Source organism: Canis lupus, chromosome 21 (genome assembly GCF_003254725.2).
Source record: "Canis lupus dingo isolate Sandy chromosome 21, ASM325472v2, whole genome shotgun sequence".
NCBI classification, from domain to species: domain Eukaryota; kingdom Metazoa; phylum Chordata; class Mammalia; order Carnivora; family Canidae; genus Canis; species Canis lupus.
In genome coordinates this window covers 46241578-46257650 of record NC_064263.1, presented here as the reverse complement: position 1 = coordinate 46257650, position 16073 = coordinate 46241578, and the positions used below count along the sequence as shown (strand labels likewise).

General features: G+C 46.6%; 1 protein-coding gene across 2 annotated transcripts in view; it reads right to left on the bottom strand.

The window, feature by feature from the left end:
* Nucleotides 1-15350, bottom strand: part of LUZP2 (leucine zipper protein 2) — a 477909-nt gene extending 462559 nt beyond the window's left edge. Inside the window, exon 1 of one of the 2 annotated variants that reach the window (XM_025459793.3) lies at nucleotides 15193-15350. In XM_025459793.3, the coding sequence (XP_025315578.1) occupies nucleotides 15193-15254 (62 nt within the window). In that variant the 5' untranslated portion in view covers nucleotides 15255-15350. The remainder of the gene's footprint in view (nucleotides 1-15192) is intronic. The other variant, XM_035703666.2, reaches the window with a different exon arrangement.
* Between the last annotated feature and the right edge of the window lie 723 nt (nucleotides 15351-16073).

Genomic DNA, 16073 nt, shown 5'->3' with positions numbered 1-16073 from the left:
GTAATACAAAATCCAAACATAATTCTGCCCAAAAAATAGCATCATTTACTTAACACATGTGCAAAAAAAAAAAAGTGCACTGAAAAACAATGAAGCAAAGAATCTGATTTTAATTAGTTACATTAGAACATTTAAGTGCATATTTAAATACTTGTTATGTGTAAGTCACAGCATAAGGCTTTAAAAATGCACGTGAACCTTGCCTTCAACATGGTCATCTTCAGAAAACATGCACTAAGTACAAGTTTCAACCATTTACTAATTCTATTTTATTGCTGGTAAATATCTAGGAGTCCCATAAAATAATTTGTCAATACCTCTCTTTAATCTTTTTTTTTTTTAATTTTTATTTATTTGTGATAGTCACAGAGAGAGAGAGAATGAGGCAGAGACACAGGCAGAGGGAGATGCAGGCTCCATGCACCGGGAGCCCGATGTGGGATTCGATCCCGGGTCTCCAGGATCGCGCCCTGGGCTGAAGGCAGGCGCCAAACCACTGCGCCACCCAGGGATCCCAATACCTCTCTTTAAGTGCAGACTATTTCCTAGCTTGGTTTCCATGATCTTAGCTCACACTCCACTGATACTCCACTGACAGAAGCTTTTCTCTTACCTATAGACTAAAACAATGACTCTCATGCAGAAAATTTACCCTTTTTAAAATAATTTCTAGTGGGAGACACCCAGCTTCGACTTCACTGTACTGAAAAGAGGAAAGCTTTGGGGGCAACATGAACCATTTACCTAGCAGAGAATTGGAAAAGCAGTTCAAAGGAAAGGCAAAGCTAATACAACAGAGCTTCCAATATCTATTCTCCCCTTATCACTTAGTAACAAAACTCTGATTTTGACCTGAACACACAGCCCAGGTAAAAAAGACCGCAGTCCCAGCTTCCCCTGTAGCTAAGCACAGCTATTCTATTAAGTTCTCCAGGACAATGATGGCAAGGGCTTCAGCAGAGCAGAGAGCTGGAAGGAGCCTGGGTCTCTCTCTGCTGACAGAATCAACTAGTCCATTAGGCACAGGGGGCTCAGCGCTTAGGATCCATCACACTTTTAGGGACCCACAAACATTTTAAAATTTATTTTAAAATAAAAATCTAAAATGGGCAGCTACGTGTACAAGAATGAAATGGGACCACTTTCTTACACCATGCACAAAAATAAACTCCAAATAGATTAAAAGCCTAACTGTGAGACCTGAAACTTTAAAAATCCTAGAAGGGAGTAGAGGCAGTAATTTCTCTGACATTGGCTGTAACAACATTTCTCTAGATATGCCTCCTGAGACAAGGGGAATAAAAGCAAAAAAAAAAAATAATCTACTGGGACTACGCTGAAATAAAAAGCTTCTGCGCAGCAAAGGAAATGATCAATAATACTAAAAGATGATGACCTACGTAATGGGAGAAGATAGTTGTAAAGAACGGATCTGAAAAATGGGTTCGTATCCAAAATATATAAAGAACTTCTAGAACTCAGCACCAACAAAACCCCAAGCAATCTGATCAAAAATGAGAAGACCCCAACAGATACTGCCCCAACGACATCCAGATGGCCAACAGACACATGAAAAGATGCTCAACATCACTCTGTCAGGGAAACGCAGACCAAAACCACAATTGAGATATCCCTTGGGGATCCCTGGGTGGCGCAGCGGTTTGGCGCCTGCCTTTGGCCCAGGGCGCGATCCTGGAGACCCGGGATCGAATCCCACGTCGGGCTCCCGGTGCATGGAGCCTGCTTCTCCCTCTGCCTGTGTCTCTGCCTCTCTCTCTCTCTCTCTGTGTGACTTTCATAAATAAATAAAAATTAAAAAAAAAAAAAAGATTGAGATATCCCCTCACACCGGTCAGAATGGCTAAATCAAAAGCTCAAGAAACAACATATGTTGATGAGGATGTGGAGCCTCAGACACTGTTGGAGGGAATATAAACTCCTGCAGCCCCTGTGGAAAACTGTGTGGAGGCTCCCCAAAGAGTCAAAAGGAAAAAGAAAAAAAAGAACTACACTATGATCCACTAATCACACTAGTGGCTTTTCACCCAAGGGGTACAGAAACACTAATTCGAAAGGATCATCCGTGCACCCTTTGGTTTGTAGGAGCATTATTTACAATAGCCTAATTCTGGAAGGAGCCCAAGTGTCCACTGATAAGTGAATGGATACAGAAGTGATATATATGCACACACAATGGGGATACCACTCGGCCATAAAAGAGAGAGAGAGAGAGAGAGAGACACGTCTTGCCTTTTGCAATGACATGGATGGAGCTAGAGAGTATCATGCTAAGCAAAATAAGTGAGTCGGAGAAAGACAAATACCATATGATTTCACTCATATGTGGAACTTAAGAAAAAAACAAATGAGCAAAGGAAAAAGGAAGATAAACCAAGAAACAGACCCTTCACTACGGAGAACTGATGGTTACAAGAGGGAGGGAGGGAGGAAGGGAGGAGGGGCGGCGGGCCAAGAGGTCAAAAATAAAGACAGTGAGTGGCACAGTCCAAAGCCAGGCTGCTCTTACCAAGCAGACTCCGTCCTTCCCGTTAAGGCCTACGACTAGCCAAGAGGCGTGCTACAGACTGGGTGTCTGTGTCCCCCCGATGGAACAGGAGGTGGAGCCTTTGGAGGTGATTAGGTTAAGAAGGTGGAGCCGGGATCCCTGGGTGGCGCAGCGGTTTGGTGCCTGCCTTTGGCCCAGGGCGCGATCCTGGAGACCCGGGATCGAATCCCACGTCGGGCTCCCGGTGCATGGAGCCTGCTTCTCCCTCTGCCTGTGTCTCTGCCTCATTCTCTCTCTCTCTCTGTGTGACTATCACAAATAAAAAATAAAAAAAAAAATTAAAAAAAAAAAAAAGAAGGTGGAGCCCCCACGCTGCGCTGAGCTCAGCGCCCTCCTAAGGAGACACAAGAGGAGGTGGCCCGTCTGTCTCCCAGCTGCCCATCCCAGGGCACCCCTGTGACCAGGAAGTGGGCTCTCCCCCCGACACGGGGTCTGGTGCGTAAAAGTGGAGCTCAAAGCCACGGGTCTGGGCCCCCCCGTCATTAGTGATGGTCTCCCCATCTTTATAAAAAGGGCTGCTGCTAATTGCTGCCCAGGTCATGTGAAAATGTATGAGCATGTATGAAAATTAGAACGTAAATATAGTTTAGCGCCGGGGTGGCTCAGTCGGTTAAGCGCCTGCCTGTGGCTCAGGTCCCGATCGCTGGGCCCTGGGACTGAACCCCAAGCTGGCCCCCTGCTCAGCCAGGAGTCTGCTTCTCCCTCTCCCTCTGTACCTCCCCCTTTGCGCTGGCAAATGAATTTCAAAAGTCTTTTTTCAAAAAAAATAAAATAAAATCATAAACAGGTCACATAGGTCTTCCTCACATGATGCCTACTTCCCCTCTAAGTCTGTCCTTGGGAATCCTTTTAATGGTCAGTTGAATAAAAGAGTATGTAGGGGAAATGGGTACATTTTCCAACGTCCAGGTCTAATTCTCCTTAAGGAGGGAAGTGGACATCTAGGAATCACTACGGCGATGGCCGGGACTGCGCTAACAGCAGCATGGTACCCGATAATGGCTATTTTTAAAAATACATTTGCAGAGAACTTTAAAATCTCTGTGTTTTCCATGAATAACATTACATATGTTATCGTGTGTACTAGATACACTATAAAGCACGTCACACACATGCATCAATACGGGTCCCTACCTACCCGTACTTGCATATCTGTACGTACACCTTAATGATTTTGCAGTCAAATGCTCTACCCCTGAGCTACACCCCCTACCTTAATGATTTTGATGTGAAATCAAGCCATTTTTTTTAAGATAGCAATCCTGAGCTGCGTCAGTGTGCAAAGGGGTTAAGTGCAGAGCAGGGACGGGACTGTGCTGCACTTGGCACTTCACAGTGCCATCTCCTGACCGCCGGGGGAAGTGTAGTTCCAGTAAAGCATCAGCCTCACGCGTCCCAAGGAAAAGCTGACTTACTAGCAGGTCAGTCTTGGAGGCCGACTGAGTTCAAACGCGAGTCCGTGGCTTTCTACATCTCTGAAACCAAAGGCGACGCTCCTTGCCACACGGGGGGTTAACAGGGCCTGCTTAAGGCGCGGCCTGACCTACCGCACGTGGAGCCCCGGGCCCAGGCACCCCTGCGGGTGTACGAAGTCTGCATTAGGTTCTCAGCTCTGGCTTCTGAGCTACTTCCCAAACGCCTGGCAACACCAGGAATTCCAACGCCGACACCTCCTCTTGCCTCAGAGGCCTGACCTTAAGGCCTATGCCTAGTAAGTCACGGATTCAAAGTTCGCCTCTGCCTTTTAGTAATTCCGTGACCTTAGAGGTCTTAAACTGCTCTAATCCTGAATGTTCTAATCCACAAAATACCTTCCCGAGGTATGAAAGAGCATTAGACAGAGGCTATAAGGTTTCTCTGGAGAACCATGTGGCACAGCCCTTAAACATTACAACACGCACACACTTTTAACCATTGTCATAAATTCTAAAAATTAAAGTATGAGTTTGAGCAGTGGAGAGCGCCACTTAGGAATCACAGGGGTAGAGGGTGCCGAGCTGCAGTGAGGGCCGTCCGGTTCCCACCACGTGTCCCTAGGCCCCGGAGTCGACAGGCAGATGCCCCTGGAGCCAGGAGGCACGACACCGTAGCTCACTGGTACGGACTTTGGAAAACGACAGCCACAGAGAAAGGCAATCAGTACACAGCTGGGATTATTTTCTTTCACAATGAGAATAAAACAAAATACACACGATTTGGGTTGGAAGCGTAGAGGCGAGCCCTGGGACAGGCTTCTTGCTCTCCGTCTGTAAACCAGGACCCCGGGGAGAGGGACAGGCTGCAGGTGGCCCGTGCTTCATACCACGTGCTAGGAGGCCCTGCAGCCCACAGCTAAGGGCTCCTGGGAACCTAGAGTCCCCTTAGCAGGTTACAGCCCTGGCCCGCTGACCTCACCCCTGCATGCCTAAGCATCCACATCTGTGAACCCAAGGCGGCATCACATCACGAGTCTGTGGCGGGGCCTGGGTTATGGTATTCCGCAATGCTTAGCTGCTCCCTACCATCGCATCATCTTTTGGTTCCTTTGTTCTTACAGGAGAACCGAAAGCGCAGAGGGGAAAATAACAGAGACAATATGCCTAGCATGGCTGCACAGTCTGCTTAATCCAGAAAACCAAACCAGAAAATTGTTTTTCCTGCATCAGGTAAAACCAAGTGCTGCTAAGGCAGGTGGTGGGGGGTGGGGGGGTGGGGGTGTGTGTGATGGGAGCAGCGGAAGCGGGGGGGGCGGTGGTGGTGGTAGATTAAAACCTTTTTGCAAAAAAAAGAAAAAAAATATTTTTTTTTTGCTAGGCTAAATATTACTTCTACTTCATCTGAAAACTCTGATTTTCGGCCCCACGCAGAAAACAAGAAGCATTTGTAGAGCCTCATACGTAGTAGGTCTTGGTTTTCATCACATCTCTGTCAGGCAACGTGAAGCCATAAAAGTGGGGTAGGATGTGGAGTTAAGTTTTCACTCTTCTCAGAGTTTCTAGGATTTCACTTCACTCTTTAGGACTTCCTAGGGTATGGTCCCTGATAGATCTATGTAATACGGTGTTGCGTCACTTAGTTCGACCACTCTCTCCCCCGTTTGCAGCCCTCTGCAATTTTTTTTTAATGAAGCAGATTATTCTCATATAACTTGACAGATAAATGCAGCTTGATATATGACAAGATACTTAGTTAAATTAAATCTATATACATGTAAGGGAGCTTGAGTGGCTTAGTAGGTCGGGTGTCCGCCTTCTGCTCGGGTCATGATCCCAGGCTCCTGGGATGGAGCCCTGTTTTGGGCTCGCTGTTCAATGGGATCTGCTTCTCCCTCACCCTGCCCTGCCCTCCCCTTCCCCTGGCCCAGGCTCAAGCTCTCTCTCTCAAATAAATAAAATATTTCATATATAAAATATATATAAATATACATAAATATTTTATAATATATTTTATATATTATATTTTATGATATATTTTATATAAATAATATTTATATATAAAATAAATATTTTATACATAAAATACAAATAAAACATTTATATATATTATATATGTATGCAAAAATAGTAAGTTTTGTTGTTGTTGCCAAACCATATTTCCATCTTCCTGACTTACGTAGATGTTCCTGCTGAATAAATGATGATGATTTCAAAGTGTTCTAGACTCTATTGTTCTCAAATACTGGACCAGTGGTTTCCAAGCTTTCCTGTGCACGGGAAGCCCCTGATTCCTTGGCCACTTCCTCAGGGAATCGAATCTAGCATATCTATGGCAGGGACCAGGACGTTGCCTTTTTACAAGCATCCCAGGGCATTCTGATTTTAGGTACACTAAGGAGTATACTTTGAGAAACATTGATCTAAAGACATGCTTTCCACAGAGGAATACGATTATTAACTGGCAAACTGTTATTTGTTATAAAGGCTCCAATTTGGCTGGTCTTCAAACTCATGAATTTCTTGGGCTGATTTAAGAAGTTATCTTTAATAGATGATTTTTATCTTTTGATTTTAATTTTTTCTTTTTTTTATTTTACTATTTTCTAATTGAGGTATATTTGATACATGACAAACTACTTTCAGGCGTAATTTTAATAATATTTTTTTAAAGATGCTTTTTATTTACTTGAGAGAGAGAGAGAGCGCACAGGCCAGGGAGGGACAGAGGGAGAGGGAGAAGCAGACTCCCCGATGAGCGCAGAGCCCGGATGGCTGGATGCGGGGCTCCATCCCAGGGCCCAGGGATCAGGGCCTGAGCCAAAGGCAGATGTCTAACCGGCTGAGCCACCCAGGCGCCCCAAGAATATTTTTAATGTGGCCTACCCCATATCTCATGAGAACAGTTACTTGCCAACATGGTTTAGTTTGGGCATTCTTATTTGTAGGATACGTTATTTTTCTTCATTGTGTATTTATATAGAAATTAAATCTGCGACCAGTGCTGTAGATTCGTTCATAAAGCAATTCTCAGAATAAGGGAGTTCGGCTCTAACCGCTTCCTAGCTGGGAGGATGTAAGCTAATCATTTAAGGAGTCCTAAACTCAGTCTCCCTCATGATGAAAGTGTACAAGTAAAACAGGCTGCAAGGAAGGGTTAACCGTTAATTAATTAGTCCTCAAGAATATTGGTTGGGTCTGTACCTTACAGGTTGTATAAATGGATCAATTGAAAGAGAGATGTATAGGACGCAGAAAAGGGATTTGGTACCTTTCAATGGTTTTCCAAATTGTAGTGTCAGAAAAAGAAAAGTTTGCCCCATTTTCACATGAACTTATCTGTAGGATGAGCCCACATTTCACTTTGTGGCATCTGAAGGAAAAAGCTACATGGTCTCAACAGTATAAAGCTTCTTCAGCCATATCTGCCTCTTGCCAACATGTCACTTTGATTTTTCACACATTGTCTTGTTTCCTTTAGGATTCAGTCTTTCCCCCTCTTTCCTGCCCGATGTTAACGCCTTAGTTCACTGCAAAGAAACCAGTGAGTGACCGAAGGCATTAGAGAAGAGAATTTTAAAGACAAAATAACAAGAACAGAAAAAAAGCAATGCTGAAAACAGGAAGGCTAGTAACCGGGGACTTTCCTCTACACTGTCACCGTCTGTGTCCACACACGCACCATTCAGAGTCCTTCTTTTTTTTTTTTTTTTTAAGATTTTATTCATTTATTCGTGGGAGACACACAGAGAGAGAGAGAGAGAGAGAGAGGCAGAGACCCAGGCAGAGGGAGAAGCAGGCTCCACGCAGGGAGCCCGCCGTGGGACTCGATCCCGGGTCTGCAGGATCACACCCCAGGCTGCAGGCAAGCACCAAACCGCTGAGCCACCCAGGGATCCCCAAGGGTCCTAGTGGGTTAGGCTTTTCTGTTTCCCTTTGCCATCCCACCCCCTTCTCCAGCATTCTGGGGAAGTCATGACCAACCTTACCCCATGTGAGAACACTGAATTATTGGGATGCCTGGGTGGCTCAGTGGTTGAGCATCTGCCTTTGGCTCAGGTCGTGACCCCGGGGTCCTGGGATTAAGTCCCACATTGGGCCCCCCTCATGGAGCCTGCTTCTCCCTTTGCCTGTGTCTCTGTGTCTCTCCTGAGTAAATAAATAAAATCTTAAAAAAGAAAAAAAGAACACTGAATTATTAGGGCCCAGAACACTCAACTTGTTAAAACGGATTGTGGTCATTATGCTGTTCTAGTCTAAGACAGACCTCTTTGGTTCTGTCATCTTCAGGTAAATTAAGAAATGAACTTCCTGTAAAGGCATTAACATATTATGGTAATATAATTTTAATACATAATTTAAAGTTTAACTTATGAGCAACATGATTTGGAGCTTTCAGACCCAAAATAGAAACTAGGCGAGGCCATACTGGGGACGTCTTCTTGAGGACGTTCCAGGTGTTCAAATCAGTGTTGCTAACTGGGACCAGTTAGGTTGGCCCAGAATTGGCTTTTACTTTGGTCTCAAATTATCTTTATGAGTTTGGAAGGAAAATATACAGTCTCCATTCAGCTGTATCACCCGCGGTAAGGGAAGATGGGACTGAGCTGAGCTCCAGGGTCTTCACCAATACTTCTGTCTCGCCCGCGTCAGCCTGAGATGCGTGCTTATGAAGGGGAGCTCTTTCTGAAATGAGAGTACACCCCCCTTCAACCAGGTAAGAATGGACACATACTGAGTTGCATTTCTCTGTTCCAGACCCCCTTCTTTTTACACAGGAGCTTATTAAATGCCCTTAAATCAGAGAAGCATAGTTATTCCTTTTCTATTGATGAGGAAAATGGGGCTAAGAGTTGTTGACTGACATTAAGTCACGTAGCTGGTGAGGCTAATCCAAAGTCTGAGTTCGTATTCTTTGGGCTAACCCATACGACAGGGCAAATACTTCCTGTAAACCCTGCTCACTAAGTGCTTCTGCTCAGAGTGTTCTGAATATTAGTTTGAAGGACAGGGAATTAGAAACCCTAATAATCCTCTGGAGGCTAGGCAGGAGGAAGTCACATCTTCTATAAGGATGTGAGAGGAAGGCTGGTCCGGAATCTGCAATAGCTCCTACCGATACCCGAGCTCAGCAGCCAGGACTATTTTGGAAGACAGCAAGTCATTCATTGCATGTTTTAGTTCCCTTTCTTCCCCCAAGGATCAGTCACTGGGCTTAATACCCTCTCCCTGCCTACCCACCACCCCCCGCCCACGCAAAATCTTTTCAGAAAATAAATGTTACTATTATTTTAGCGATACCAATCAGTTCATTTAAGGAATTTATTTTGACTTTTAATAAAACCATTGAATGTTGATTGCTTGAGGTATCCAATATAAAATCAACACACACACACACAAAATAAATAAATAAAAAATAAAAAAATAAAATCAACACACTATAGTCTCCACCTAGAGTACTAGCTATCATGTCTTAGGATCTCTTAAAGACTAGAAAGTCCAGTTTTGTGCACTGAGATAGCACTTAAGTACATTTCCTTTAATCCTAATAACCCTAAATGATGGACGTGTACATGTCGGAAACAATCTATGACCACCTGACCCTAAAATGTCCTATAAGAAGTTGTTCATTGGCTATGACGAAAATGTAGAGACAACCTAAGCAAAATGAAATGTGTGCTCACCCTTAAAGTGCAATTGAATATATTTAGGGACTTATCTTTGTAAGATTGTCAAGTATGTTTCCCACTGAACAGCACCACGGAATTACAGCATAAACGTACACACACACACTAATCTATGGCAAAAAAAAAAAAAAATCCTCATTTGATATTCAGAATTTCTTGGCAAAACTATGAAAAGTTTATGATAAAATATGTGCAAACTAGTTAAAACTAGATGATCTCTCAAGTCATCTTCCAAACTAGGTTAGGGATAACCCCTTCATGTGATGATTTCTCAGACAGAGTTGAGTTTCTTCTATAGCACCGGTTTTCAAATTATTCTCAGCAGTAGAAAAAAAAAAAATCTGTGTTAAATATTTAGAAAACTTAAAAGTATTTCATAGCTTGTTAGCAGGTTATGAAATCAATTGACAAACAGAAAATAAAGTCGTAGGGGGCTTTATACCAGCCGTGCTTACGCAGTTTCAAAGCACCCTTTCACTGGCACCTGTGCTCGCGGCTGTGATTTCCTATTATGTATGTGCTATATACACCATGAAATTTTAAAGAGATATACAGGTAGCTAAATATGTACTTTTCTGCAAAATCATATTCTAAATGATCAAATACCACAAGTCCTCATGGTTTTTGCCAAGTGCACAGCACCACGCAGGCACTTTGCCACCAAAACACTCTTGAAACAACCAGGCTTAGTTACGAGGTAACCCCCATTGCTTCCGATGCTTCCTCTTTTCTTTGCCAGTATTTTTCTTTCTTTCGGATGAAAACTGTAATTCTTGTTAATTTTCTGTCACTCGTTTGACTTGTATCCAAGTTTCCTTTAAGTTGCTATGTCCCGATCAATCACAGATAACATAAATTTTGTGAACATAACCAAAATAACTGCACAGGCTAAGCCCTCCTCATCACTTGCTCTGTTCCAAGAAACATGCCAACTCTTTTCCTAAATAAACTCATTCAGTCCTTGCCTTCCAGGTAGTTTCTACGAGCGGTCCTACTTCCTACATGAGAAAAACAGAAAAGCAATTTACCTAACATCGCACAGTTAGCAAGTGCTGGAGGATGTTAAAGTTCATTACAAAATATTACTTCTCTCATTGTCCTTGAAAGTGGACGTTACTTCTAATACCCCTGCACCGGCATCACTCACTCTTTTTTCCATTCATATCTACAACTTTAAAATTTTGTTGGTATTTATCCAATTTTGTCCTAACTGTATTTCCAAACAGGACCAGATTATGAGGACATACGTCTGTAGCTAATATCTTACTGTCCTGACGCCTGACACATTTCAGGCTCGCTTCTAGAAGTGTGATAATGAAAACACCAAAGACAACTTCCAAAGGTTATGAGGTTTCAATGGAGATTTTTTTTTTCTTTTCCGAAGAACAAAGTATTAAATAACTGTTTAATCAGGTTAAATGATTTGGACCTATTTATTAAAGGGATTTCCTTTAGAGATCAGTCAAAAACAGGCTCTCAAGCACATATGCCACGCACAAGTGCTCTCAAGACACTCTTGAGAAAACACAGCATGGTTACAACCACGTACCCCTCAGCGGTTCCAGTAATTTTTGCTTCCTGGTGGGTTGGTCACATTCTCCTTCCACTTACGTGCAGTTTGGTCTGGGACCATTGTGACCAAATCATAAATGTTTGAGGGGTCTCTCATCAGTCATGAGGGGAACTTAATCCACAAAGATAATCCCCAAACAGGTCATTTTAAAAATTGCTACTGGAAATAGGCAGCTAAGGTCCAGAACTGGAAATCTGAAAAGTCAAAAATGTGCCTGTTACTATCTCCTTAGCCTAGAAAAGACCTATCTCTAGCTTGAGGACACAGGAGAGTGCAATCCTTATCCCAAAAGCGTGTGTAGCAAGACTCACTCTGTGCCGGGCTTGGGAAAACAAACCCACAATTCCCTCATCACAGTTTGGAGAGATACTTAAGGAAGACCGCTCCCTACATAAAATTCATTTGCTTAATTTTTTTAAGTTTTAAAAGATGCTTTTTGTGCTTTTATTGTGATTCTAGTCTTAACTCGATCCTATGCATCAACCAAATTCTGAGGTTTAGATGAAGGCTCAGAGCAAAGAGGAGCCCAGAGCATCTTCAATCTATAGTGTCATCTAAAATTAGATTCCAAAGTAAACATGTGCCATGACTGCTGATCAGAGGGCCCAGGAGAGACCTGGAAGGTGACTCCTATTGAGAGGACTAGAAGCCCCCATCTGCTTAAAGCTCTTGCTTGATGGAAAACCACCAGAAGTCAGTAGACCTTCACTCCTCCCCTGCCATGTTTCTCTCCCCATTAAGTCATTTAAAACTCAATAAACCAAAGGCATCAAGAGTAGAATCACAGCATAAAGGAACAGAGGTTCAGCAGACTAAAGCACAAGCCTTCTCCAGCACTCCATGAGTCCCTTTTCACCAAGAACTTCTAAAGATTTTTTCACCCTACTATTCCTTTCAATACCTATACTACTCCTTTCTGAAGTGAATTGCTGGCTGCCTTGGAATGGCAATTTAATACTTCTACAGAAGAAAGCTCTTTAAAAAGTACAGTCATTCTACTCTAAAGCCATTAAAGCAACATATGTTTGCTTTCTTTGATCACATTTATTTGTGCACAGGTTAAATGGGTTTAGGCATTAGCTTCATTATTCATAACATTAACTTGATGTTTTGAATTTGTATGCACTTTCTAAACAGGAGGGGCCATATACAGAAAATTAAATAGCTCTTTTTGACTCTATGGCATTTACCAGTAAAACAACTATTGGTTATTGTTGATGGTGAATACTCAAGTTTTGTTTTTTTTTTTTTTTTTTTTTTTTTTCCAAAGTAACTCTGATTGAAGGGGAATCAATGCTGTTCACTATGGTGAAAACCATGGAATTTGGGCCCTTCCGCATCCAAAGTTGTCATAAAAATATGAAGACGAAGAGCAAGCAAAATCAGAAAGCTATCCAAAAATTCATATTTCAAAGGCAAAATTGCTTTAGGGTTTTCATCCCTGTGGATAGACAACTATTATATAATAACTGTCTTTCTCTAATTGCAGCATGTGTTTCAGTGAACACATTCTTTTACTATAGAACAAAACTGAACTTTGGAAAGAGAACAGTGTGGCATTAAAGAGCTATGCCCAGAGTAAGTGATGGTCAAATATATATATTTGCATTAAGAGCCTCAGATCCACATTGATCACACTCTGAAAAGAACTTGACGATAAAAACGACAACATCCAAAGGCTCTAAGAATATCTGGTAACTGCCACCCTCTGCTAATGCTTTCAGCATGATCCGAGCATGTGAGATGCCATTTGTTCCACACACACAAGACCCCCTGACTGAGACACTGACAAAAAGTCTTTGGCTAGAAAACCCACTGTCACAGGTGCTCAGGGCTGCGCCACAGTTTTTTTTTTTGTTTTTTGTTTTTTTTTTCTCAGCAGGACAAGAAGCTCAGCTCTACTAATGCAACTGTTCTTACAAACCTCTTTAGGTTCTAGCTTGTACACGAACCATATGCCTCTAAGAAATCCTAAATATCACTAAGACAATGGCCTTCTGTTAGAAACCATTAAAACAGAATCTTGCAAAATGACATATTTGGCAGTACCATATTCATTGTTACATCCGCTGTCACAAGGTAATCTGGATATCCAGTAAAATAAATTGCCACAGAGGAATCCCAACGAGACAGACCACTGATGATGGAAAGTCTCACTTTCTTAAGCCCAACATGCTCTTATGGTTGAGTTGCCAGAAGGAAAATGTAAAAGACCCGACCTAAGTTTTTACTTCTGTAAAAACTGCAGAAGTTTCACGTCTAAAGGAAACTAGGAATGACTACTTCTAATTTTTGTCGTAACAAATGCGTTGACTATTTTAAAATGTCATCCTAATAAAAATTGACACTACCCCCCCCCAAAAAAAAAATTGACACTACCATAAAAGGAAAGATGATGGCTCTCCGTATTATGTAACCAAGACTAAAACTTGAGAAGCTAGAGCCTGTACAGCTTCCTGAGTCACTTAAAGTATATGGATGGCATCCTTATAAAGCAGATGTACTTTTGGAACACTAGAGATTTTCACTGTCTTTAAAAAATCATTGTGGGCTGGGTTTCTATCGTTTAAAAATTTATTCCTTTGTGCAGAGGATGACAAGCACCCACTTAAGTGTCCAAACTTTGAGAATTTCCCTTCTCAAGAAATTACGATCACTAAACTACCACACAAGAGAGCTCAGGGTGAACGGCAAGACCCTTAAATGACTGATGCACAATTTGCACGGACTCATCTAGAGTGAACCACGAATATTGCAGCGGGATCCGTAACCGGGACAAGTTACTCCAGCACGGGGAAGTGGGGCGATTGTACGACCACCTGCATTTTGTGAACCGAAGTGACAAGAAATCCTCAGCAGAAATAAGTGGATAAAGTAGATAAAAAAACAAACAAGCAAACCCTCATATTCCCCCTTTAGTCTGGGAAAGTCACCCCGGGCTTTGTCTTCAAGGAAAGACAAAGTTCACTGAACCATCAGGGCTAAATCACACGGTCCTCGCTGGAAAAGGAAAAGTCTGGTTGGAGGAGTGTGAAGGAGGATGCATGCACGGACTAGCGACGCGATCAGGAATTGTGCTGCTTCCTTCCTCTGCAGGCAGCGAGCGCTCTTCGGGTCCAATTTCAGGACGGGGGAGACCCCGCTTCCCCTCTTCCTCCCCCGTCGGATGTCGGATGTCGACACAATGTTTCCATTCACTGAGACTCCCGCTGCGAGGGCTGTTTTGTTCGAGGGCGGCCGAGGGAAGGGGGCGGCTGCCAAGAGGATGCCCGGGCGCCCGGGGCGCGGGCTCGGCCCGGCCGGGGACAGACCCGCTCTGTGCCGCTCTGCAGGGGGACGAGGCGGGGCCGTCGCGCACCCTGGGCCGGACCAACCGCGGACACGCCCCGACTCTCAACCCCGCTGCGTCCCACCCCGCGCGGCGGCCGCGGCCGGGGTCCCTGGGTCTGCAGCCGGGGTCTCCGGGACTGCAGCCGGGGGTCCGCAGGGTCTTCAGGGTCTGCAGCCGGGGGTCTGCAGGGTCCCTGGGTCTGCAGCCGGGGGTCCGCAGGGTCTCCGGGTCCGCAGCCGGGGTCCCCGCCGGGCCGCACCGCCGCTCCCGCAGGGTCCGCTTCCAACTTCCCTCCGCCCCGGGCCCCGCGCCGCGGACGCCGCCTCCTGGAAGCCGGCCCAGCCCGCTGCAGGCCGTCGCCCAAGTCCAGAAGTTTTGTGCCAGGCTCCCCGTCCTGCGGGGTCACCCTCCCCGCCCCGCGCCCCCCCCCGGCGGCCGGCGCCCCCTCCCCGTAAGGACCGCGCCCGGCGGCAGGTGCCCCCTCCAGCCCCCTCCCGCCCCCCGGCCCCGGGCTCGGCGCGCTGGGGGCCCCGCGGGGACCGTCCGGGCAGCCGTCGGCTGGGCGGGGGGGGGGGGGGGCGCGCAGGCGGCCGGGTCGGGTCGGGGCCCCGCTCGGGACTCACCTGGCGCCGAGCACCAGCGCCGGCAGCAGCGGCAGCAGGTAGTGCGCCGGGCTGAGCCTCATGCCGCCGCCGGGGGCTCCCGCCCGCGCCGCCCGCCCGCGCCTCGCTCCTCCTCCGGGTCCCGTCGCTCCGCGCTGCCGGCTCCGAGCCCGGCCGGACGAGCCCTGGCGGCGGCGGACGCGGGCAAACGGCCCAACCGACGCGCCTCGCGGAGGCAGCACCGGGCGGGGAGGCGGGCGGTGATGTCACCGCACCCGGGGCCCGCCCGGGACGCCCGCCGCCGCGCAGGCCGCCGCCGCCCCGCCGCCCCGCCGCCCCACGGCCCGGACCGCGCCCCGCACCCCCGCACCCCGCCCCCGGCTGCCCCCCGCGGGGAGGAGAGGAGGGGGGAGGGAGGGGAGGGGAGGGAGGGAGACGGGAGGAGGGAGGGAGGGAGACGGGAGGAGAACGCACCCGGGGAGGAGAGGGGCGGGGGGACGAGAGGACGACCCACGGACACGGGTGGGGGAGATCCCATGGACGCAAGTGGGGAGGAGCCCACGGACACGGGCGGGAGGGATCCACGGACACGGGGGGAAGGAGCCCACGGACACGGGCGGGGAGGAGCCCACGGACACGAGGGAAAGGTGCCCACGGACACTGGTGTGGGGAGAGCCTACAGACACGGGCGGGGAGGAGCCCACGGACACGGGCGGGGGACCCCACGGAGTCGGACCTCCCCGCAGGGATCGGCGCGCGGGCGGGATGCGAGGCGGGTCCCCGCGCAGGGCGGCAGGTGCCCCAGGAGCGCCGCCCGCCGCCCGCCGCCCGCCGCCCGGGACAGGGGAGCTCCGGGACGGGGGGGGATGTGCTCCGGGACGGGTTGGGGGGAGGGGCTCCGG